This window comes from Oryx dammah, unplaced genomic scaffold (genome assembly GCF_014754425.2).
Source record: "Oryx dammah isolate SB20612 unplaced genomic scaffold, SCBI_Odam_1.1 HiC_scaffold_27, whole genome shotgun sequence".
Taxonomy (NCBI): domain Eukaryota; kingdom Metazoa; phylum Chordata; class Mammalia; order Artiodactyla; family Bovidae; genus Oryx; species Oryx dammah.
In genome coordinates, this window is record NW_024070211.1 from 42,018,555 (window position 1) to 42,043,607 (window position 25,053).

Here is a 25,053-nt window from a genome sequence, read left to right on the forward strand (position 1 = left end):
TGAAAGTGAAAGAGGAGAGTGAAAAAGCTGGCTTGAAGCTCAACATGCAGAAAACTAAGATCATGGCATCAGGTCCCATTACTTCATGGGAAATAGACGGGGAAACAGTGGAAACAGTGGCTGACTTTATTTTTGGGGCTTCAAAATCACTGCAGATGGTGACTGCAGCCATGAAATTAAAAGACATATACTCCTTGGAAGGAAAGTTATGACCAACCTAGATAGCATATTCAAAAGCAGAGACATTACTTTGTCAACAAAGGTCCGTCTAGTCAAGGCTATGGTTTTTCTAGTGGTCATGTATGGATGTGAGAGTTGGAGTATAAAGAAAGCTGAGGGCTGACGAACTGATGCTTTTGAACTGTAGTGTTGGAGAAGACTCTTGAGAGTCCCTTGGACTGCAAGGAGATCCAACCAGTCCATCGTAAAGGAGATCAGTCCTGGGTGTTCTTTGGAAGGACTGATGTTGAAGCTGAAACTCCAATACTTTGGCCACCTCATGCGAAGTGTTGACTCATTGGAAAAGATGCTGATGCTGCGAAAGATTGGGGGCAGAAGGAGAAGGGGACGACAGAGGATGAGATGGCTGGATGGCATCACCGACTCGATGGACATGGGTTTGGGTGAACTCTGGGAGTTTGTGATGGACAGGGAGGCCTGGTGTGCTGCAATTCATGGGGTCACGGAGTCGGGCATGACTGAGTGACTGAACTGAACTGAACTGAACCTCATACACCTGTTCCAGACCTGTCTCCTTATCATATTATTTGATTCTATTTTTTTATATAGTTCTATCACTACTTGATTACACTTTTTCATTTATCTGTTTACAAGAATGTAAGCCTCATAAGAGCAGGGACCTTACTGGCTACTGATATATCTAGGACGGTACTTGGCACATAGTAGGTACTCAATAATGTGATGATAGAGGCAGAGGGTTATATGAATACGTGGCTCAGTCAGTAAAGAATCCACCTGCAATGCAGGAGACCTGAGTTCGATCCCTGTTTCGGGAAGATCCCCTGTGAAAGGAAATTGCCTCCTACTCCAGTATTCTTGCCTGGAAAATCCTACGGACAGAGGAACTTGAGGGCTACAGTCCACGGAGTCACACGAATCAGACACAATTTGGTGACTAAACCACTACCACCGGAGTCAGAGGGAAGCAGGGTCTGCGAAAGAAGCCGCATGACAATGGAAGCAGAGACTGGAGAGATGCGCTTTGAAGATGGAGTAGGAGCCCTCAGCCAGGAATGCAGGTGGCTGAGTACAAGAAAGGCAACAGATTCTCCCCTACAGCTGCAGAAGAGATCAGCTGAGCTGATTTGACTTTATCCCAATGAAACTGATTTCAGAACTGAGGCCTCTAGAACTGTAAGAGAATAAATACGTGCTGTTTTAAGCCACATAGTTCATGATAATTTGTTATAGCAGCAACAGGAAATGAATACAGATCATGAATAAATGGAATTGATGGTCCCTAAATAAAAGTATCTAGGCATGACCTATTTTCTTTCAGGTTGGTGTGTCAAGGTTAATCTTTTCTGCAATGTTGGAATATAAGCAATGAAACCAATTCCACACCCTATGGCATATAAAGAGAAGAAATAAGCCAAATTCTGGAAGTTTTCATACTCTATGCCATAAAGAGATTGAAAATATGTTCACTGTGGAACGTAGGAGAAGGAACCTAAATAAATGTCTCTGAATGTCAAACATAACAATTATACTGGAGACATTACTGAGGGTACAGCACCTACACAAACTGGTCTTGGCAGCTGACATCTGTAACACAAGAAATGACTGCCCAGAAGGAGAACTGTGGATTTAAATCAGATGATGTCAGGCCTTTCCTAAACAAAGATATCTCATCATCTCCCCCAAATACATTATACAGCACACATTTTCTTTTGCATTTTTAATGAAGAAAAACTCAGAAATGAGCAGCGATCTTTTTATTCCTCCTCTTAGAAAATCTACAGTGACCTGCTTGCAAATAATACCGTGGAGTATCCCAGAAGAGGCTCTTGGTTCATTAAAATAATCAGCATATTCCAATATGCATTCGTCCCTGAAATAATAACAATTCACTTCCAATAAATTAATTATGGTTTTAATGAGTGAAATTTACATTTATATTTCTGTCTTAAGATCTTCATGGGAGGCAGCATCCCCCACACAGCTCCACGGAAGCAAGGCCTTTTTCTGAGTAGACCAGCAGTGGCTGATGGATACCGTTATCACTGCTGTTTCTGAAATGGAGAGGCAGGAGGTCTGGAGAAGAAGCCAGAAGGCCTGGGCTTGAAACCAAGCTCTTCCACTTGCAAATTTTGTGACCACGGGCCAAGGAGGGTGGGAGGGGAAGGCCTTTTGTCATCCTAGTTGGTTTCTCCAGTTTTTTAGAACTATAACAAAAGTTCAATTTGCTCTCCCTTTTGATGATGGTGTTATACTATCATATATTCATATGTAGCATATAGACCCATATACAAATAGATAGTAGGTAACCCATTTATCAGCAGAAGTATTTTGGCAATAACTTCCAGACTACTAAAATTATTTTTCATAGTTAAAATATGTAAAGAAATTTTGTATTTTTCTGCAGACTGGGTCTTCAGTAATATCAACTTATTATCTGTAGTTATCTGGCTGACTCAACTAACTGCTGTTTTCCCAGAAAGTTTTGCCATAGACTTTTTGGCTGCCTTCTTTCTCAGTTTTAAAGGAAGAAACTATAGTAGAAGTCCCTGACTGCTTGGAAATTCCCTTACATTTCAAATAATTTTTTTTTCCTGAGTTTTAAATTCCTCTCTAGTTAGCAGCAAAAATATCATATATTATTGATGGGATTAAGAATTTAAATTTTTACAAGTCTTTTTCAATTTGCTGCACAGTTAAGTTGTACTTTGCAACTGATTTTAATGATTTCATTGCAAGTGTCTAGAAATACTGTATGATAAAGAAAGTCTGCCCTGTTGTCCCAGCTATAACACAGTTTTTTCATGGCTGCCTTCTCTGTGATCACATAGTATTTTTATATCTCATTACAGTGTTTATCATAGTTTAGCTTTACTGTGATTAGCTGGGTACTGGTCTTTCAGTTCAGTCGCTCAGTCGTGTCCGACTCTTTGCGACCCCGTGAATCGTAGCACGCCAGGCTTCCCTGTCCATCATCATCTCCCAGAGTTCACTCAAACTCACATCCATCGAGTCAGTGATGCCATCCAGCCATCTCACCCTCTGTCGTCGCCTTTTCCTCCTGCCCCCAATCCCTCCTAGCATCAGAGTCTTTTCTAATGAGTCAGCTCTTCACATGAGGTGGCCAAAGTGCTGGAGTTTCAGCTTCAGCAACATTCCCTCCAAAGAATTCCCAGGGCTGATCTCCTTTAGGATGGACTGGTTGGATCTCCTTGTAGTCCAAGGGACTCTCAGAGTCTTCTCCAACACTACAGTTCAAAAGCATCAATTCTTCAGCACCCAGCTTTCTTCACAGTCCAACTCTCACATCCATACATGACCAGTGGAAAAACCATAGCCTTGACTAGACGGACCTTTGCTGGCAAAGTAATGTCTCTGCTTTTGAATATGCTATCTAGGTTGGTCATAACTTTCCTTCCAAAGAGTAAGTGTCTTTTAATTTCATGGCTGCAGTCACCATCTGCAGTGATTTTGGAGCCCCCAAAAATAAAGTCTGACACTGTCTCCACTGTTTCCCCATCTATTTCCCATGAAGTGATGGGACGAGATGCCATGATCTTAGTTTTCTGAATGTTGAGCTTTAAGCCAGCTTTTTCACTCTCCTCTTTCACTTTCATCAAGAGGCTTTTTAGTTCTTCTTCACTTTCTGCCATAAGGGTGGTGTCATCTGCATATCTGAGGTTATTGATATTTCTCCCGGCAATCTTGATTCCAGCTTGTGTCTCATGATGTACTCTGCATATAAGTTAAATAAGCAGGGTGACAATATACAGCCTTGATGTACTCCTTTTCCTATTTGGAACCAGTCTGTTGTTCCATGTCCAGTTCTAACTGTTGCTTCCTGACCTGCATACAGATTTCTCAAGAGGCAGGTCAGGTGGTCTGGTATTCCCATCTCTTTCAGAATTTTCCACAGTTTCTTGTGATCCACACAGTCAAAGGCTTTGGCATAGTCAATAAAGCAGAAATAGATGTTTTTCTGGAACTTTCTTGCTTTTTTCATGATCCAGCGGATGTTGGCAATTTGATCCCTGGTTCTTGTGCCTAGTTAATCTCATATTCAATGGCCTAATGTTTATCTTAGATATATCAAAGGTATATCTTGAGAAAAAAGATCTAGGGACATAAAAATAGGTTGTGATTCTAGAAAATGACTGAAAATATTAAAATTCATCAATATACAAATCTCTCTCACATCTAAAATCTCTCTTTTAGAACTCAACCTGGGAACTGTTCAACTGAAATGTCCAACTAAAGTTAATCTTCCATATGAGAAATAAAAAAGAGAAAAGGTAAAAAGTGAATAGACGATGGTAAGGATTAGCAATGGTTTACTGGGTTAGAAAAAAACATGCTCTTAGATATTAAAATGCACAGGAAGTAGGTGGGCCTCACAAGGACCTCAGTGGAGGGCCCATGGAGAAGGCCAGCCTCTAGCATACATCCTGTCTGAATGGTACCTAGAGGCTGTTAACCAAGAACAGATTCAGAAATATTTCTGCACGTCAATAAAAGGTAAAGTGGGTTGGCTTGATCATCTAAGGAAGGTTGAAGCATATGGGGATCAAGCTGGAAGGCCGTGAAGAATTGTTGCAGAGATGTGCTCAATAAACTCTGTATGAGATGGGACACATCATCTTTCATATATAAAGATGACATGCTTGATGGTCCTCTCAGGTGTTCCCTTAGCTTGAACGCCTTTCTCTAAGAGAATACATTTTTAGATGTTCACCTGTGATTGGAGATATAGTTTTGGGCTACTTATAAGAACTGCAGGTTGCCTGATGATAAAGATCCCCTCTTGATCCATGTAAAAAATTAATATGAGTCATTAGATCCTATTACAGTACTTGGATCACAATGAGTGCTTAACTGAGTACTTAATGCCTCAATGGTTCATAAAGGGGTACGGTTTTTATAATATTGCCCTTATTAACACATTGCTTTTACTATTTGAGCCAAACAGCTCTCTGCATTGAAACAAATTAACAAATCTTCCTGCATGGTGAGCTCACCTGCAGGCCAGGCCTTCAGTAGCATTTCAGGGATAAAGTATAAGGGTGAGAGTGTTATTTTTCCCACAGAGTGTTCCATTCCCTCTATGACATTTTTTCTTGTTTCCTTTCAACACCTCTTCCTCCTTCCAACTAACCAATTCTCTTCATGGTATCCTTTTATACAGTATGTGAACTGATGGTGTGCAACAATTCATTTAACCTGAAAACTGCTACTTTTCCAATCAGTCAAGGAATGATTAGTAAATGCTTGAGATGGGGTTGAGAAGTAAACTACCCTACCGGGCACTATGAAACCTGAATGTGATTTACTTACCTATGTAACTATCACACACACACACACACACACAATTATAGATGGTCTCACAAACCAGTAAAACTTCCAGCCATCTAAGTGCTCTTTATACCAGAAAGATCCTTTCAGATGCCACAAAGGAATAAAATAAAACATAAGCACTTCTGAGCTAGTCTATGTCTGATAGTTTCTCATATTCCTTTAGATGAAAAAAATTCCTTTCTTACATTATCTGATTATAAGGCAATGTAAAAATGAATGTGTAAACAGAATCATAAACATGTCTATATAGTTTTGTATGTTTTCAAATGTTCCACAAAAGTTGAAAAAACATACTTCCCATTTTATTTTAAATTTGTGATACTTGGAGATTTTCCTCAATTTCCCCTCTTTAATTGGCATGCTGTTAGTAAAATGTGTTCCTTTTTCCTGCTTGGAAGCAAAACCTCCAAGTATATCTTTGGGAACTTTAATTTCCAACTTGATTCACACACCATATTGGTTTATTATGTAACTTAAAAAAATTCTTTGAACTTAAGCAGAGCCAAGCTTATGTAAACTACAGTAGTGTGAACCACAGTAATTGATATTTCAGGAGGTTATTTCAGATTGATCAATGAAGGCTGCATGACTAGCTCGAGTGGAGTCCATTTATTTCCTCTGAATAGTTTTCATTTGATAATATGAATTGGTCATTGATATTAGGCATCCACTTTTATCTTAAGTCACATACATATTTGAGGCAGGGAATATTTTAGCATAACGTCAGTTTTCTTGGCATTGAATTTTTGTTTGCTGGTAAAAAGAATTAGGCTTCTTCAAGAATTGACAGCCCATTTCTTAACACTTTGCAAAATGTTCTGGTTCAATTTAATGTTTCTTTGTCAGGACTTACTTGTTCATCCTTTGAAATTGGTGAGGTAAGTACATAATTATTGTGAAAAGAATTGATTGTTAAAACCTCAAAAAATTACTAAAGCTAGTTTTTAATCTGCTGTGTAAAATAATATAGGAACATACTCAATCTGGGTTTAATAATTTCCAAAGAAGCCAACTGTAATACTGAACCATTTGTTAAAGCTATGATCTTGTTTTTCCAAAGTAGAATATTTAATGGTCATTGCAGGATTTTTTTTTTAATATGCATTTATGTGACTTACAAAATGCGGCTCTGAAATTTAAAAGCCCAAACTAGTAAATTATCCTCTTTTGGCTTTCTTACTACATCCACTAAAAGAAGATTAAAAACATATGAATTATAGTATGCATTTTCTTGACTTGGAGATTTTTTTTTTTAAACAAAGTCAACCCACTAAAATATCCTTTGATTCTCATTCAGTTAAAAATGTTATATTTTTTGCAAAGATATATTATTTGATTTGAAAATATGTTTAAGTGCCTAGAATATATATTTTTAGCACTTGAAACTTTCTCAGGCTATCACAACTTCTATTAGAGACCATGAAACACTTTAGGATTATTGAACAAATATCAATTATGTCTATGTCCTCAGTGTCAATCTGAATTGGAAATGTGCCATCTTTTACATCTTCACTAATAGAATTTTTAATTAGCTGTTGATACTGTCAATAATAGAGTTCAATATTATTCTTTTAAAAGATGATTTGTCTAAGCAACTCCTTTACCACTTGTTTGTTATTTTTTAAAACTGGTGCTTATTATTATAATCAGAATAATTTTTAAACAGAGCACTATAGTTTCAAAAATAGGCAGGAATTTTTGGCAAGATATTTTAATACATAGTATTTTCCATGATTACTAGAAGTTTATCCATTTTTTAAAATTACATAAATAACTTATTTTAAACCTGATATTATTTTATACTTTAACCAGGACTTTACTAAATACCTTCTTTTTACTGAGATATAAGGAAAGGAAATAAGCAGAAGTTATAATCTACACCTCAAGAGAACTAGGGTCTAGGCAAGAAGGAAAGATATGAAATTGCAGGAGAATATATAAGAAAGAATTATTTTATAAGCCAAACTCTAATTTAATGGTGATATGGACTCCTAATTATAGACTAGGAATTTAGTAATGCTGCCTCCCTGAGTGAGTGGCTATCTGGCATCTGGTATATTACAAATGTTGCTATTTTTCATGATCCTCCATTTCCATTATAGTTTTTATGCTTGCCCCTGAAATGCAATCTGCACTGAGAATTCTGATTGAATCGGCTCACATGCAGCATAAGAAAGATCCTCCTGTGATAGAGAGTAAGCCAAGGGCAGTGTCTCATCTATACAATCAAATCTCCTTTACCCCATAAAGGCAAATCTTTTCTTTTAAAAGGTTGAAATGAATGGTACTTAAAAATAATTTCAACTGGTTAAATTTAAGCCAATTGAAGAGAATAGGGGCAAAGCCTTTTAAAAGGAAAAGAAAAACAACAACAAACAAACCAACTCTCTAGACCCATGATATTGCCATTTGTTTGTAAAATGGATGAATTTCAGTCACTTTAAGGTCTTGTCGCAGGATCTGGTTCAGTGACAACGAAACAGGTGTTAATATTCCTGACGGGCTGGTCACTATGTGTCAACGATCCATCCTCACCATTATACTACCAGTTACAACTAATCTCATGCTTCTGGATACTATTGCATAGCCCAGGGAAAAGACTTCTTTTTTTTAAACTTATATAGTTTTGTCAACCATTGATTTAGCCCATTCTGCCTCTTGGTTCCATTCTAGCAGTTATTCACTTGAAAAATAAAATTCGTGCAGCTTTATATTTGTTCTTTCATTCATTCATCCATTATTTACCAACTGTGTACTGAGTACCTACTTGTGAAACGTAGTAGATGCTGAGAGAAAAAGAAATATAATTATAATGTGGTTCTCGCCTTAAGGAAATTACACACTAGTAATGGAGAGAAGGTATGTTTCTAATCACAGACATCTACAATTCAATGGAGCAAAATAACAACAATAATAATAACAATGTGTATTTATCCTGTGCCAAGCACTGCTTTGGATGCTTTAAGCATTTGATCTTATGTAAATTTCATAGGAACTCTGAAGGCTAGGTATTATTTCTCCTTTTAAAAAAGTTTTCAAATGAGTGAGTTAGGCTCAGAAGATTTCAGCAAAACATGCACAATCACACAGCTAGTGCACAGAATAATTGGGCTTCAAATCCAACATTATTTGATATTAATGTCCATTCTCTTTCAAATAAACACAGTCTCTAAGGAAAATGGTAAGTTTGCCATTTATTGAACATCTCTATGCTTGGCACTATTCTGAATACTTTGCTTTAATGTCTCAATCAGTCCTCACAACAATATTACGATATTACAATGGTTATCTACCCATTTTGTAGTTAAAGAAAATGAAGATTAGCAAAATTAAATAACTTGGCCAAGTTATTTAGTGGAAGAATTTTCTTTTATCTTAGGTAGTTTGGGAAGGTATAATGGAAGAAGTGGGATTTCAATGAATTTCCATGATTCTGACCAACTGAGGCAGTATGAAGGTGTTCTGGGCAAATGAAATGGTACTAGGAATGGCACAGAGACTTGAAAAAAACCGAGGATTCCAGATTGCCTGCGTACATGGGTCACGATAGCTGGAGTGGAGATTCTGACGGTCACGATAGCTGGAGTGGAGATTCTGACAAGAAAGTGAGGCTATAGTCAGATACATTAGGTCACACTGTTGGGACTGTGTGCAGTAGGGAAGAGAGAGCCACTGAAAGTTTGGAGAGAAGAATGACTTTGATCAAAGCTGTTATTACTGATCCACTCTTCTCTAGCCTGCCACAGTTAACAAGCTCTGTTTACAGAAATCACGATTTTACAAATTATTATTTGTTAAGTTCCTCCAAGAACATGTTTACAGCGTCTATCTGAACAGCCAATTGTTATTATTGTTGTTAAAAAAATAAAAAGCCCCTTTAAGTGACCTCTAGAGGAGCAGACTTTTGTGCCATAGCTCAAACCACTTCTATCTTCTTAACTTACAATACTAAAATCAAACAAAGGGCATAGAGTAGAAGGTGGCTGGAGTCTGGACCTGGGAAAGGGGTTAGGTTTCTTTGGACACCAACCTGAAGTTCATTCAGGTGCACTGCAAAGTCATTAAGTAATTAAACTACAGAGCAAAGACAGATGAGTGGGAGACGGTGAACAAGGAAGAAAAGGACACTCTCATTCCATTTCTACTAACTGAATTTGAAATATTAGCAGACCAGAATTATTTCTCCTTTAATATAATTAATTTAACAGAAATGCAAATGTTGTGAATTTAATGTTGTGAGGACGTTGTGAATTTAATGACTGTGGTTACAAGTGTTTTCTGCAGTCACATACCCTGTGAACTTGAGAGGCTGGCAGTCACCCATGCCATTTGTACCCCTCCTCTCTGAATTTGTTTCCATGACTGCCAAGCACTGGTTGCAGCCAGCACTCCCTCAACACCCCCACCCCGCTACCATGCTGCCATCTTATGCCAAGCACACTGTGCTTGAGGAGCAACTTCCAACTGGTGATCAATAAAAAACAAGGAGAAGCCTCTTGAATGGGAGGATCTGGCATGACTCCCAGCTAGGCAAAGTCTGCGTTCAAGTTGGCCTTCTTCATCATGATAGTATCCAACTCAGCAACTTTCACAGATGGTGTATCTCAGAGCATTCTGGGCTCCCAAAGGATACTAAACAGATTACCTGGGGTCTTTAATCCCCAGAGCTGGCCGGAAAATAACACTGAGCACCTAGAGTGAACCAACTCCTTGCTTCATAAATAAAACTTTTCAGAACAATCTGAAAGCCAGATTTGTCATTTAACAGATGAGAACACAGGGGCCTGAGGCAGTTAAGTAGCTTGACAGTGTGCTCATGCAGAGTCAGGTCTTTAACCCAGGTCTGACCCACTGTAATCTTTCTACTTGGCCACATGCCTCCCCTGGGCCACCACCCAGGCCACTTGGCCCCAAACATACTATAAACAACACCTGGGAAACAGTTTTAAAATACGTATCCTTGGGCCCAACCACAAAGGTACTGAATGTCTACAGCATATTTCTATCTATATCTATACCTATATCTACTTAACCTAATTATCAATTTGTCCAAAACAGGGTTCGTCAGCCTTAGCACAATTGACATCTTGGGCTGGGTAAGTTTTTACTGTAAGGGAGTTGTCCTCTGCATGGCAGGATGGTGAGGAACATCCTTGTTCTCTTGTGGCTCAGCAGGTAAAGATTCTGCTTGCAATGTAGGAGACCTGGGTTCGATCCCTAGTTTGGAAAGATCCCCTGGAGAAGGTAAAGTCTACCCACTCCAGTATTCTGGCCTGGAGAATTCCATGGACTGTATAGTCCATAGGGTCACAAAGAGTCAGACACGACTGAATGACTTTCACTTTCACTTTCAGGTACCAGCAGCATTCCCCCTAGGGTGACAACTAAAATGTCTTCAGACATCATCACATGACCTCTGGGGGAAAACTGCTCCTGGCTGAAAACCACTAATGCAAAAACACTGCCAAGGAAATTTGGAAAAAGCGTGTTCAAAGTTCATCGTTTATGAATCACATGCTTAGGATATGTGTTTGTGCTCAGCCTCTCAGTTCTGTCTGACTGTGCCTACCAGGCTCCTCTAACTATGGAATTTTCCAGGAAGAATCCTAGAGTGGGTTGCTGTTTCCTTCTCCAGGGGATCTTCCCGACCCAGGAATCAAGCCCGTTCTGCATTTCCCGCAGTGGCAGGTGGATTCTTTACCACTAGCGCCACCTGGGAAGCCCCCACGCCTAGGTTAGGTCTTCTACATAACGAGCATGAGATGGGAAAAAAGCAGATCTGGAAGACAACAGGTTGAGTATCCTTTCAACTTACAGTATTACCAACCTATTGGAACAATAACTAATCTTGGCCTCTTGAGTGTATGTGTTGTCATGGAAGTTTTCCAAAGAAGGATACAACATAGCGTATGTTCAAACGAAGATGAAATACTTTAGAAATTCAGAAAATATCTTTGGATTTACAACAGTTTGATTTGTACACATTTTTAAGAGCATTTTTAGAAAACTAAGTTTACACTGACCAGCTCCAGAATAGTCCACAGTAAATATTCTGGATTCTCTTAACTTTTACTTACTGAAATTTCCTTCTTTGAAGGGACTTAGCAGTTAAAAAGCATTGTATCCATGCTTTTTTCAGGCCTTAAAGAATTATTATTGCTGTTTCATCATGGTAATAAAAAGAGGGGCTTTAAAGATACATGCTCAAAAGTTGTTTATATAAGTTATGAAAACAACTGAAAAAATGGGTATTTCTGGCTTCCCTGGTGGCTCAGAGGTTAAAGCGTCTGCCTGCAATGCAGGAGACCTGGGTTCGATCCCTGGGTCGGGAAGATCCCCTGGAGAAGGAAATGGCAACCCACTCCAGTATTCTTGCCTGGAGAATCCCATGGACGGAGGAGCCTGGTGGACTACAGTCCACGGAGTCGCAAAGAATTGGATAAGACTGAGCGACTTCACTTTCAAGTTCTCATAACCAAAGGCCTTCTATAGCTGCTCAAAGCTTTCACAGAAAATTCTCAAATTTTGCCTCTGCTGTCCATAACCTCCACTGAACCAAATATATCTGTATCTGGCATAAAATCCAGGGAATTACCAAGGTTTGGTGATTATATGGCATATATTTTTGTGTGTATATTAAAACCAAATATCTGGATCAACAGAATTTAGAACTTCTTTCCAAGATCTATCAGATCAGATATTCTGAACATTTCTATGGGATCATTGTAGGTAGTTTAATAAATTCCTTTTCAGAATGTATTTAAATATCACTATAACCAAATACAATAATATAATATGTCACTCCAGGATATTTGAATATAAGAGTATCTTTAAAAAACACTTTTTGAAAGAGCTGGTGTACTTTAATCTTAGAAGTTTGTCTAAATGACTATTGGAAACCATGCCAGTCAAGTGATTCATTTTATGTATTAATCCAGCTCAGCTGACAAGTAGTTGCTAATACAGCACTTCTAACATTGATTCAAGTCCCATAAAAAGATTTTGGCTCATAAAAATGCTGGCATGGCATAAGGATGTAGATGTTTCCATCTCTTGTCTCTAGGAATATAGTCACGAGCCAAATTTTGCTGGTGACCACAAGCATTTCTGGGAAGATAGGTATTATGAAGATCAAATAAACATACAGCTGCTAAAACTACCTACATCCCCCTGTATCTCATACCTTCATTTCTCTAAATAAGAGATATCTTGAAAGAAGGGTGGTGAAGATGTAGCCACTTTGCCCAGTATTTGGCCTAGTGCTGGTTCTTGCTCTCTCTGGTGTGCACAGTCTGATTTTATTTATTATTCTAGGAAAAAAGGCCACCTTTACTCTAACTCTTGCATCAATAGTAATTACTGGGATATGGCAAATCTCCTTTCATTTATTGAGATTGTTAGTACTATGAAAAACAGAAATCTGATATCTTCTTTCTGTCAGCATAAAATGAGAATGTGACCTTGTCCTGAGAAACACCGTCTAGTAATATTTTTCATAACTTCCATGCAGCGATGATCTAATAAGAATCTAAAAGTAATTAACTGGATCTCTTTTAGCCAACCAAAACCTTATTCAAAGACACATTTTTATCAGGATTCTAAGGGAACCATAAATTGGGGCGTTCTGAAAAACTGGGATCTAATCCAGTCCACGATCTGATCAAGGTTCAGTGGTAATAATAAATTGGGACTATTAAAACTGGGAATCATTCCAACACTTTATTTTGCCCACACCACAGGACCTCAAATTCTATGGCAAAAGACAGGGATATTCAGAGAGGAGTAAAACCAGGCTGAATTAATCATTTGTATGTAATCATGCCAAAACATGGGTGTTTTCAACAGTTTAAATAGTGCAGAAGTTTAAGTTCAGTAAATAATTAATTATAGACAGTCTCTTGGCAAATTAAAGAAATCAACCTTCTCGTTCCTTGAGTAAAATATGCACTCTTTTAAGGAAATAATAATGACAAAATCCTATCAACTCAATTGCTGCTCTAGGTACTCAGGAGTGTAATGCTTATGTAGGTTACAACATATAATATTAACTCAAAATATACTTTTTCTTTCTTTCTTAGAATACAATAAGCATCTTTATTTTTCAGTATGCACAAATGTTGGATAAACCCTAGCTTATTCTGGTTCTCATTTCAATTTCCAGTAACATAAAAATCTCCCATAATTAAATAAAATGCTGAGAGGTTGGGAATAGATTTTCACCCACTTGTATTCTCAAACTCTAAACGGTTTCTGAATGTTTTTATTTCTCTAAGATGCATTTCATTTATGTAGGGAACTTGCAGCTGCATAATTAAATCTTGGCTTGCCAAATATCAAAAACACATGTATCGATTTAAACGAAGGGAACAGGCTACAAGCAGCTCAGTTGATAAGGCAAGGGAGAAGTCTCAGCTCTTGGAAGGCTTCCTAAAGGAAAGAAAACTAAGAACCTTGAATTCAGACACTGAAACAGATTAACTTTCCTCAATCTTAGCTTCACTCTCACTTAGACATTCCATTCAGGCCAGTTGTTGAAAACAAGAGCCATATGTTTCCATACTTCTCTATGCTGAAGCTAAAGAGGTTGCCACTTTCCCCCCTCATCTTCTCATTTATCCTAAGATTATAATAAGAGCTACAAAAATAACATCTCACTAACACAGTAAACAAGCTCCCTTGCAAAATAAACTCTGACATGGTATAAGAGTAATAGAGGATCTTAGAGTGCAACTTCATTCCTTGCCGCCTCCTCCCAATTGTAGTAAGAAGTTTCATTTTGGAAAATTTAATTCAGGATTAGTAATATGGGATGTTTTGTTTTTAACTAACTTATTAATTTATTTTAAAATTTTATTTATTTTTAAATGAAGGATAATTACAATACTGTAATGGTTTCTGCCATACATCAACATGGATCAACATAGGAATATATACGTCTCCTCCCTTGTGAGTCTCCCTCCCACCTCTCACCCCATACCACCCCGTTAGGTTGTCACAGAGCCCCAGTGTGAGTTCCCTGAGTCACACAGTAGATTCCCAAGGGTCAGTACTATGGGATTTTAATGAAAGACAGCCTTTAGTCAATGGAGATTTCTTCTCCCAATACCACAGTCTTAAATAAATGAGGAGAACATATTTTTCTTTAACTTAAATCTCCACCCGATTTTTGAGAAGGTATTAACAAGTACAACATGCATGTTAGGTACTTTTTAGGCCAGAGAATCTGTTTAATTTCAAACTCTGCAGAAGGTTACAAATTCAAAGTCTTAAGTATCAAACAACAGCAACAAAAGCACATGGTTTACTGACTTGCTAAAATCATCTCTTGGTTTTAGCTCACCACACTAATTTACATAATCTGAACGTTTGGAAAATACTAATTTAATTTAGCTTGATAAAGAATTCTAGGAGAAATAATCTTTGAATATAATATTGGATTCATCCTTCTAGCAATGGACATAAGCATTTGGAACTAATGTCTTATTATGGCCAGTCTCACTGGAGCATGAACAAAAATGATGAGTTTATTTAAAACAGGGCTTCACTGCCATGGATTGTTTGACTTGTGTCAAGAGGCGACACATGATCAGCTCAGGAAATCGAATAGGAGACTAAGAAAATCCTAACATGCAATTAGGAGCAAGAAACTTGGGCTTATACATTCAAATAAAAATAGTGCACATACTGCCATATGTACATAGCCAATTCACTAAAGGCCACTGTAGGGAGTGTAAAGTCAATGCTTCTATACTCATATGTTTATAAATTTCTCAGACCCTGAGATCTGGGAGAGACCACAGAGATCATCTAAGGACATGAGCAGCATTCATGACACACAAGAGTTTTGATGGTATGTGGCTTGATGTATTTAACTATATTAATTTACATGGTTTTGCATTTATATAACTTTTTATTTAATTGAATACAGATACAAATAAGACAATGAAGATAATATATCAATGACTGAAGCTTATGAAAGTGATTCTAGTCCAGTCCTTTCCTGATGCACTCATCCTTTCTCAGTGCAATCATCATTAGATATTTCCAGTGTCAATACACTTGCCGCTGCATGAGACACTCTAATTTGTCAGGATGTTTTCCCCTCTATTAAGCTGATGGCTACCTCTCTAAAAATAATTCCTCATTAGAATCTGTAAGAAAATAAATGAATAAATGAATAAGTAGAGAGAGAGAGAATGGAAAGAGAATGGAGGCTATAAAATACATCTAATTCCTCTTTTATGTTAATGTTCTTTAATCATGTGACGTCAACTAAGTCTGAACCTGCAGGCTGTGCGTTCCCACATCCTTCCATATTTTTCAAAAGACATGGATTTAATACTGCCATTTTCTGTGTGTGAGAGAGGCTTAGGGTATTCCAGGTGTGATCTGAGCAGTGTAGAACAGAAATTATTGTTTCTTCCTTCACTTTCGTACATGAATTTCTGTAGCCTAGGCTGGATTAAGTTTCTGGCAGGCATATCCCCATACTGACTCTTGCAAAGCTTACCCTCAACTAAAACCATCAGGCAAACTTTTCATATATTCGGTATTAAGTCAAACCTTCTACATCCTGTGTTTGTACAGCTCATTTTTGGACCTAAACACAAGACTTTACATTTATTCCTATTAAGTTCTTTTATATTTGATTCAGTCCATTGTTCCAGACACATTGTCAACCCCTGCAGCTTTTTGGAATTTGAAATCTGATAAATAGGCACCATCACTGATGCCAATGCTCAGCAAGTCAGAGTTAAAAATTTTAGGGAAACTTTTTTCTTGTGAGCTTATATTGTTGGAATTCTGCTGCTGCTGCTGCTAAGTTACTTCAGTCGTGTCTGACTCTGTGCGACCCCATAGAAAGCAGCCCACCAGGCTCCACCGTCCCTGGGATTCTCCAGGCAAGAACACTGGAGTGGATTGCCATTTTCCTCTCCAGTGCATGAGAGTGAAAAGTGAAAGTGAAGTTGCTTGGTTGTGTCCGCCTCTTCGCAACCCCATGGACTACAGCCTACCAGGCTTCTCTGTCCATGGGATTTTCCAGGCAAGAGTCCTGGAGTGGGTTTCCATTGCCTTCTCCGATATTGTTGGAACATTCACTAGCAATCTTTGGGTGTAGTTTCTCAAATAGCTAATAATCCTCTAGGCTTACATGATCTAGTGTATATCTCTCTGTATTAGCCACAGATTGTGAGACAATGCAATACTAATGTCCAAGAGAGTATTATTACTCTTTCTGGAGTACAAACGGGTTTTCAGCCTCCACACCATTGACAGTTTGAGTTAGATAACTAATCATTTGAGGATGGGAACTGTTGGTTGTATGATATGTAGCCATATTCTGGGCTTCTACCCAGTACATGGCAGTAGCAACTCACTCCCCACACCCCCCTCCAAAGCTTTGGCAATCAGCAATGTCTCAAGATACAGCCAAATGCTCCTTGGGAAGCAAATTTCCATCCTTTATATCCCTCCTCCAAAGAACTGAGAATCACTGTTCTAGGCTCTTTAATCTAATAATTCAATCCACCAGTTGTAGGTTTTTGACCTTTTGATAGCTACAACTGAGTTTCCCTTGTGGCTCAGACAGTAAAGAGTCTGCCTGAAATGCAGGAGACCCAGGTTTGATCCCTGGGTTGGGAAGATCCCCTGCAAAAGGAAATGGCGACCCACTTCAGTATTCTTGCCTGGAAAATCCCATGGATGGAGGAGCCTGGCAGGCTACAATCCATGGGATCACAAAGAGTCGGACACTACTGAGCGACTTCAATTTCACTTATAGTTCTAGCTGTGAATAAGATATTCATATATATCACCAACACTGTTCCATATTAGGAGCTAGATACACAAGCAAATTAAAACAAGATATGGAAATCATAAGAAAAAGAGTGAGAGGAATGGAGAAGGATGATATAACCCTAAAGTTTAGAGTTGATTAGATTAACCGTTGGTTCAAATAGTTACAAAGAAATTGAACCTTCAAATTATATGATTTAAGAGGTAATCTATGAGGACTTTGTACCTGGATGCTCACCAATGTATGAACACTGAAAACATGGAAACAGTCTGTACATTTCAAGATAAAAGAGGATAAATATATTTTGATATACTGATCTCACAGGATATTAGGCAGTCATCAAAATGACATAATTTCCAAACATTAATGACATTGGGAAATGCTCAACATAATAGGAACTCTGTGGAAAAAGTAAAATATATATGGTACGAATACCAAGTTTTCAAATAAAAAAAATATATAGTAAAAAGATCATAAAATTATTAACAGTGGTTATGGAAGTAGAATAGAATTTTGCCTGATTTTAATAATCAGTGTCTTAATAAACTTATTGTCTTGTAAGTTTTGTGTGTATGGGGGAAAGTGATTCATATTCTCTTAGGTGAATGAGCACTGGCAAGTGTTCCTCTTTTGTTTGCATAAAGCAGGCAAGTGAGGTAGGATGCCTCAGAGAGGGCATGTAAGAAAGACGGCAACATTTTTAGACTGAGTTATTCAATCCTCTTGAGAAAAAAAAAATCTGTATATCATTTTTTATAGAATGAGAAGAGCTTAATCTAATGTTCCAGCTAAATCCTGTCCCCCAAAATCAGTGTTTCTCAGACTGCTAAAGAATCGCATTGAGCATAAATATTAAACCTAGATTCCTGGCCTCTAACTCGCAAGATTCTGATTCTGTAAATCTGGTGTGTCAGGAATTCTCATTTTTTCCACAAGCTCCCCAAGTGATTCATTCTGATTCAGGTGTCCCATGGGCCAATCTGAGAAACATAGCTATCTATAAGAAGTCATGTGTTTTGATTTGGATGACTGTTTTTTTTTTCCCTCTATTTTTGATAATTTCTTCCTGCTATACACTAAATAGAATTAGTATAGACCCTCAAGGGTGTGTTAGCCAACTGGCTCTTTGTGAGAAAACAAACCCAATTTACCATCATTTGCCAATTTCTGTGGTGTAAACATTTCCACCATGAACAATTTCAAGCTACCAATGGTTTAACAAGAAGCTCGCATAATTCTTGAAAGCTTAGTAATTGTCTTTCACAAATTGGTGCAGGCTGGTTTAAGCAATGTACAGTATATAGTTTACTTAAGTGCTTTAAACTCTTTGAAAAAGGGAGATGTTAGTGAAAAGTTATTATATCTATGACAGCTAGGATGAAGCAAGTAAGCAGTTGAATGGCTTAAATCTTCTTTACATAATAAATTTCAAATGTATTAGGAAAAACTGAACTTTGTGCACTTGTATACACTATTTCCTATTTTATTGTATATTTTTCCTGTGGCCAGGCCATGATGAGTGATACATTTGCTGAGTTCTTTAGGAGTTGTGAATTGGTTTCCTATGGATGATAGAGAGCCAAGAAATGGGACTCCAGGGTTGAGAGAGAGCCCAAATGTTCAGCCTTCACCTTTGCCCTTTATGATCTTCAGGCCCTGAGCTGTTGAAATGTCCTTGGTCATCAATTCTATAGCACCCAACCATAAAATCAACTTCTCCTACTTCTTCCCCTCATAAATGATTGAGACAATGTTGCCTCTAGGAAACCCATATCAGATGTGTTCTATGTGTTCATGTGCGGGAAGTGGACTAAGTGGGGGCTAATAGTATAGCTCTTTAAATATTTTGACCAGGCATATTTTAAGAAAATTGGACCTGAAACCTATATAACCAGCTGAGGTGAATTTACGGTCCCGCATTTAAGAACAAAACTCCCTCAGGCACCTGTTTCCTAAAGGCAAAACCAGAAAGGAAATGAACTTTTGCTTAAAGACAACTCACCTTATTTTATGAGTTATCAATTTTCTATCTGGCACAGGATTCCCTAGCTACTAAGAGGAACACCCCTCCTCAACCCCAAGCCAGCACTGAGCTGCAAAAAATGTAAAGTCTGCATTCTAGAAAATAGCTTAGTTTCCTGAAGATGAGGAAAGAATGTGGTGCTTCAGTAAGTGAAATCAGGGGAGCAGCAAAGATCTACGATGGGGACTCACCACGCAGATGTCTTTGCCAATAAATACATTAAAATCTTAGCCTGAATTACATTTTACATTACAGGATTGCTGAATCTTGGATTATGATGGAAAATTCATGTTTCGTCTCTTTGGGGCAACTCTGACATGTGAATAGTCAACAACAATGGAAAGCACTTGATTTCCTTTTATCTGCTCCAATGACCCTGAAACTGAGCTTATCAACCTCTCAAAAATGAGAAAGGGCTAAATAGCATTTTTTTCTTGCTATTGATAAAGTGAGCCTTCTCAATGGGAATAGACCACAAGATAGGGGTCAAAGGTTAACAGTTGGTACTTTTAGCATGCTCTGCACTAGAAAACACAATGAATAAGAAGTATGATTTTCTTAGTACACATGCTAGAAAATTAAAATAAGTACAAGTACTGACTTTTTAAAAACTGCAACAACTATTATTACTAATAGGCAAGGAAAAAAGTTGCACAAATCTGACGTCATGCATGATCAAGTCAGTATCAAATACTTAGTAATAGAATAATCTCAGTCTTTCTCCAAGCTTCATCTAGTTGCGAACGCAAAGAATTTTCGGGAGAAGTATGAATATTCAATTACATATTTCAAAGTCAGACATTTATACATCTACTTCGGGTAAGTGCCAGAGTTAACATCAAAGATATGTAAAGGACTTCTTGTCTAAATGGAACATTAAGCTCCTTAAAAAGGAGAATTCAGCCCTTGCAAACTGTCATTTTTTCAGTAAATGAAACCGACCCTTTCACAGATGGGCAACATACTTTGTAACTTGCTGATGGCATAATAAAAGACACTGGCTTTTTAAAAATGAAGGGCATGTACTTTTCAAATTATAGTACCCAAATGGGTTTAACAAACTAAAATTAGAAGGCATACAACAGGTTGACAAAAATTAGGAACAGACTACGGAAATTTGATAGCTCTAAACATCAATATTCAAATGACTTAAAAAAAAAAAAAACCTCCTTGTTTAAACCATGTTTAAACCATAGGGAACATATGCATTTATAGAGTCAAAACTAGGGGTAGCACATTTTGGAATTATAAGTACCAATAAAATAAAAACTCGAAGTCAATTTCTTCTCAAAATATAATAAAAATTCCCCAGAAAGGCAGATTCCATTTATATCGGGTATCTCTCCTTTTGCATCAGTCAACCCTTACGCATTTTAAAATAAGATTTCTCCAGTTGACTGATACAATAACCAAATTAAACATAGACCATGTACAAAAATAAAACAAGAGGCTTAGCATTTCTCCTCACCTCTCACGTTCTTCTTTCATTTTTTCCAGTTCCTCTTCTCTCAGGCCACCCTGCTTCAGAGGACCTTTTTGCTCTGCCTTTCCACCCTTGTCATCTTTCTTCTTCCCAAATCTAATGAAACATGGAGAAGATGATTGTTAATGATAAGCATGTTCTTTCTGTGGTAAGTTGTGGATATTTATGAGATGAACTCATTAAAGTACAATTCTTTAAACAATAAAAAATCATTTCGCATACAATGGAAGTAAAAATAAGATACTTAGAGCACAAAAATAATAGTTACTGAAGTCCCCTCCCACTTCTCTCTTCCTTCTTTCCTTCTATTTGGCTATTGATTGTACAATCTGTACAAAATCATGTGATTAAAGACTAAAAATTTCAAACAATTAATTCAGTGGTGATTAAAAGAATTGAAAAGTTGTCATTAATATATAGCTAAAACCTAATCGATCTCTTAAAGAGGCCTCCAGACTTCCAGGTGGCATTGGCATTGAAGATTAAACTCATGAGGTTATATAGTGATGGTGCTGGTAAAGGACTTTACCAAACACATAGTTCAATGTTCTAACCTTACAAATGAAGAACCAAAACCTCAGAGAGCCCTTGTTCCTTAAACAAACCCAAGTTCAGGGCAGGGCTGGGATTAGCATGTGGGTCACCTCCTACACTGCACATATATCTTCAGGCTATACTCACTCTCCATGCAGCCACATGATTCCCAATTCAGCCGAGTCAGTGTGCTCTGAAACTTCTTGGTGCTGGGCATATGTGTAGTTAACTGGCCAGTGGTAATTTTACTTTCTGCCCCAGCTTTAATGAGATAATTGACACGTAATGTTGTGTAAGTTTACAATGTATTGATTTGGTATATATTAATTTAAAAAGAATTACAGCCAAAATATTAGCTACAACCTATATCCTGTCACATAGTTAGCTTTTCTTTTTTGTTGTGAGAACATTTAAGATCTGCTCTCTCAGCAACCTTTAACTGCCTGATACACTACTATCAGCTATAATCATCATGCTGTACATTAGATCCCCAAACTTGCTAATCTTACACCTGGAAGTCTGTACCCTTTGGCCAACATTTACTCATCTCCCAACCCCTGATAACCACTATTTTACTTATTTCTCTGAGTTTGATTTTTTTAGATTCCACATATAAGTGACATCATATAGCTATGTATCTTTCTTTCTCTGACTTCTTTCACTTAGTATAATGCCCTCAAGATTCATCCAAGTTGTCACAAATTGTAGGATTTCCTTTCTCATGACTAGATAATATTCCATTGTGTGTTTGTATAAATATATACAACCATGTGTGTGTGTGTGTGTGTGTGTGTGTGTATCAAGCCTATCTTCTTTATCCATTCATCTGTTGATGAACACTTAGATTGTTTCTGTATCTTGCCTATCATGAATAATGCTGCAACAAATTTAGGAGTACAGATATCTCTGAGAGATCCTAATTTCAATTATTTTGGATATATATCTAAAAGTGAGATTGCTGAATTATATGATAGTTTTAGTTTTAATTTCTTGACGAACCATTCATTGTTTTCAATAGTGGCTGTACTAATTTGCACTCCGAACAAGAATACACTAGAGTTCCCTGCAATTATGGTAGAAGAATTGGTGTTTCCTTAGCATTTTTTGGAAAATGAAACTGCAAATTTTAAATTTAAAAAACAGCTACAATTAATTATTGGTCTTTTATATTCTTAAAAGACAGGCATTTTTCCTGATAGATATTTTCTTTGGAAGCAGTCTCCCATAGCCTTGGTATTAACACACATGAAAAATGAAAATGACCTGATGCTTTGCTGAGAACCAGGATAAAAGTCATTCTATTATGCACAGACTTCAGTTAAGGTAAAGACTCGTCTTAAATCTAGGGGAATCCCAGTTGTCCCTTGTTTCTTACTACATAGCTACAAAGTTTAACTCTGTGAGTATGCATTCATATCTTTAGCTTACTCATCCTATCTATGTATCTATGTATCCATCCATCCTTCCAGCTATATACGCGGAGGATACTTTTCAAATGACACACAAGCTTGGCTGACTGCCCCTCCTCCACTCCCATCCCCAGCCTTTCAACAGATTAATAGAGAGTCAGAATCTCCTCACAGGAGGACCTAAATCATAAACTTGTAAGAAACTCATTTCCTTCAGAATTTCATAGAAGTGGCCTAATATTTGTCTCTTTCTGGATTCTGTTTCAAACCAAAGCAGAGATTGTTGGTCAAGTGGCAGCTCTGAGTATAACACGTGGAAGATGGCACTGCTAACGTTCACAGTCACGGTGTTGCAAGAACGGACTGCATCCTGCTTTCTGCAGAAGCCTCTTCCAGCCTTGACTCCTCTGTGTATTTTTTCGCTATAATTTCACTTAGCAAATTCTCTCTCATGAGTTTCCTGCCTCCCCACTGCCATCTCTCTCTCTGCTCCTACTGCAGTGCTTTTGCTACATCAGTCTAGTCTGAGCATTTGGGTTGGTTGACCATCAGCTTTAATTCCATCATTCCCGGCCTTATTTTTTTGCTGCTTCCTCTTTCTTGCATCCTTTCCTGGATCTATTCCTCTTTCTCACTGAAGAAATGACCTGATCCCATTCATAGGAGTAAATAGAGAAGAGAGAAAAAATAGACAGAATATAAGAACATTAACTTTCAGATCATTCAGATTTGTTAATATATTCAAGATCTCTCTTTAACCTACAAAGCAGGAATATCCAAATAATGTGTTTCCATGAATACATTCTTTGGCTTTTTGGATCCATGAAGAAGTGTCTTAGGGATCAACATTATTACTCTAAATTCCTTTATGTGAGAAGTTAATACTTTAGAACATCACTTAGTAAAATAGTTTTCCCTCAAAATGTCACCAAATAAAGTAATATTGAAGCAAAAAAAAAAAAAATCAAAATTGTGGGGCTGCTAAGTCACTTGAGTCATGTCCGACTCTGTGCGACCCCATAGACGGCAGCCCACCAGGCTCCCCCATCCTGGGGATTCTCCAGGCAAGAACACTGGAGTGGGTTGCCATTTCCTTCTCCAATGCATAAAAGTGAAAAGCAAAAGTGAAATCGCTCAGTCGTATCTGACTGTTCGTGACCCCATGGACTGCAGCCTACCAGGCCGTCCATGGGATTTTCCAGGCAAGAGGACTGGAGTGGGGTGCCATTGCCTTCTCCAAAAATTGTGGGGAGTGAGGGTAAAACAATGCCTCAGGAAGTTGATGAATGCCAAGATTGCCAAGATCTCTATAGATTTTAGGCTTGCTTTTCTGCTACATCTCAAATATTTTTTTCTAAATTTTGAGGTTTTAAGATTTTCTGAGATGAAAGTAGTGTCATTTTTGAACGGTAAAACGAACTTATACCCTCAGTTCAGTTCAGTCACTCAGTCGTGTCCAACTCTTTGCGACCCCATGAATCACAGCATGCCAGGCCTCCCTGTCCATCACCAACTCCCGGAGTTCACTCAGATTCACGTCCATCAACTCAGTGATGCCATCCAGCCATCTCATCCTCTGTCGTCCCCTTCTCCTCCTGCCCCCAATCCCTCCCAGCATCAAAGTCTTTTCCAATGAGTCAACTCTTTGCATGAGGTGGCCAAAGTACTGGAGTTTCAGCTTTAGCATCATTCCTTCCAAAGAAATCCCAGGGTTGATCTCCTTCAGAATGGACTGGTTGGATGTCTTTGCAGTCCAAGGGACTTGCAAGAGTCTTCTCCAACACCACAGTTCAAAAGCATCAATTCTTCGGCGCTCAGCCTTCTTCACAGTCCAACTTTCACATCCATACATAACCACTGGAAAAACCATAGCCTTGACTAGACGGACCTTAGTCGGCAAAGTAATGTCTCTGCTTTTGAATATGCTATCTAGGTTGGTCATAACCCTAGGTGACTTTAATTTTTAGTATCACAACCAGTATATTATTTTTTCCTTCCTGTGGCTGAAGTATTCATTTGTATTGCAGGTTGAGAACAGCTTATTATGCTTCCATTAGAGTGAGATATGTTTGATAAAGAAAAGGTTGAAAAAGTGAAAGTGTTAATTACTCAATCGTGTCCAACTCTGTGACCCCACAGACTGTATGTAGCCCACTAGGCTTCTGTGTCCTTGTAATTTTCCAGGTAAGAATACTGGAGTGGGTAGCCATTCCCTTCTCCAGTGGATCTTCTCAATCCATGGATGAAACTTGGGTTT

General features: G+C 37.9%; 1 protein-coding gene across 4 annotated transcripts in view; it reads right to left on the minus strand.

The window, feature by feature from the left end:
• Positions 1-25,053, minus strand: part of PARD3B (par-3 family cell polarity regulator beta) — a 1,152,049-nt gene that overhangs the window by 210,211 nt on the left and 916,785 nt on the right. For all 4 annotated transcript variants that reach the window (XM_040228721.1, XM_040228723.1, XM_040228724.1 and 1 more), the window contains one exon: positions 20,839-20,949. In XM_040228721.1, the coding sequence (XP_040084655.1) occupies positions 20,839-20,949 (111 nt within the window). The remainder of the gene's footprint in view (positions 1-20,838; positions 20,950-25,053) is intronic.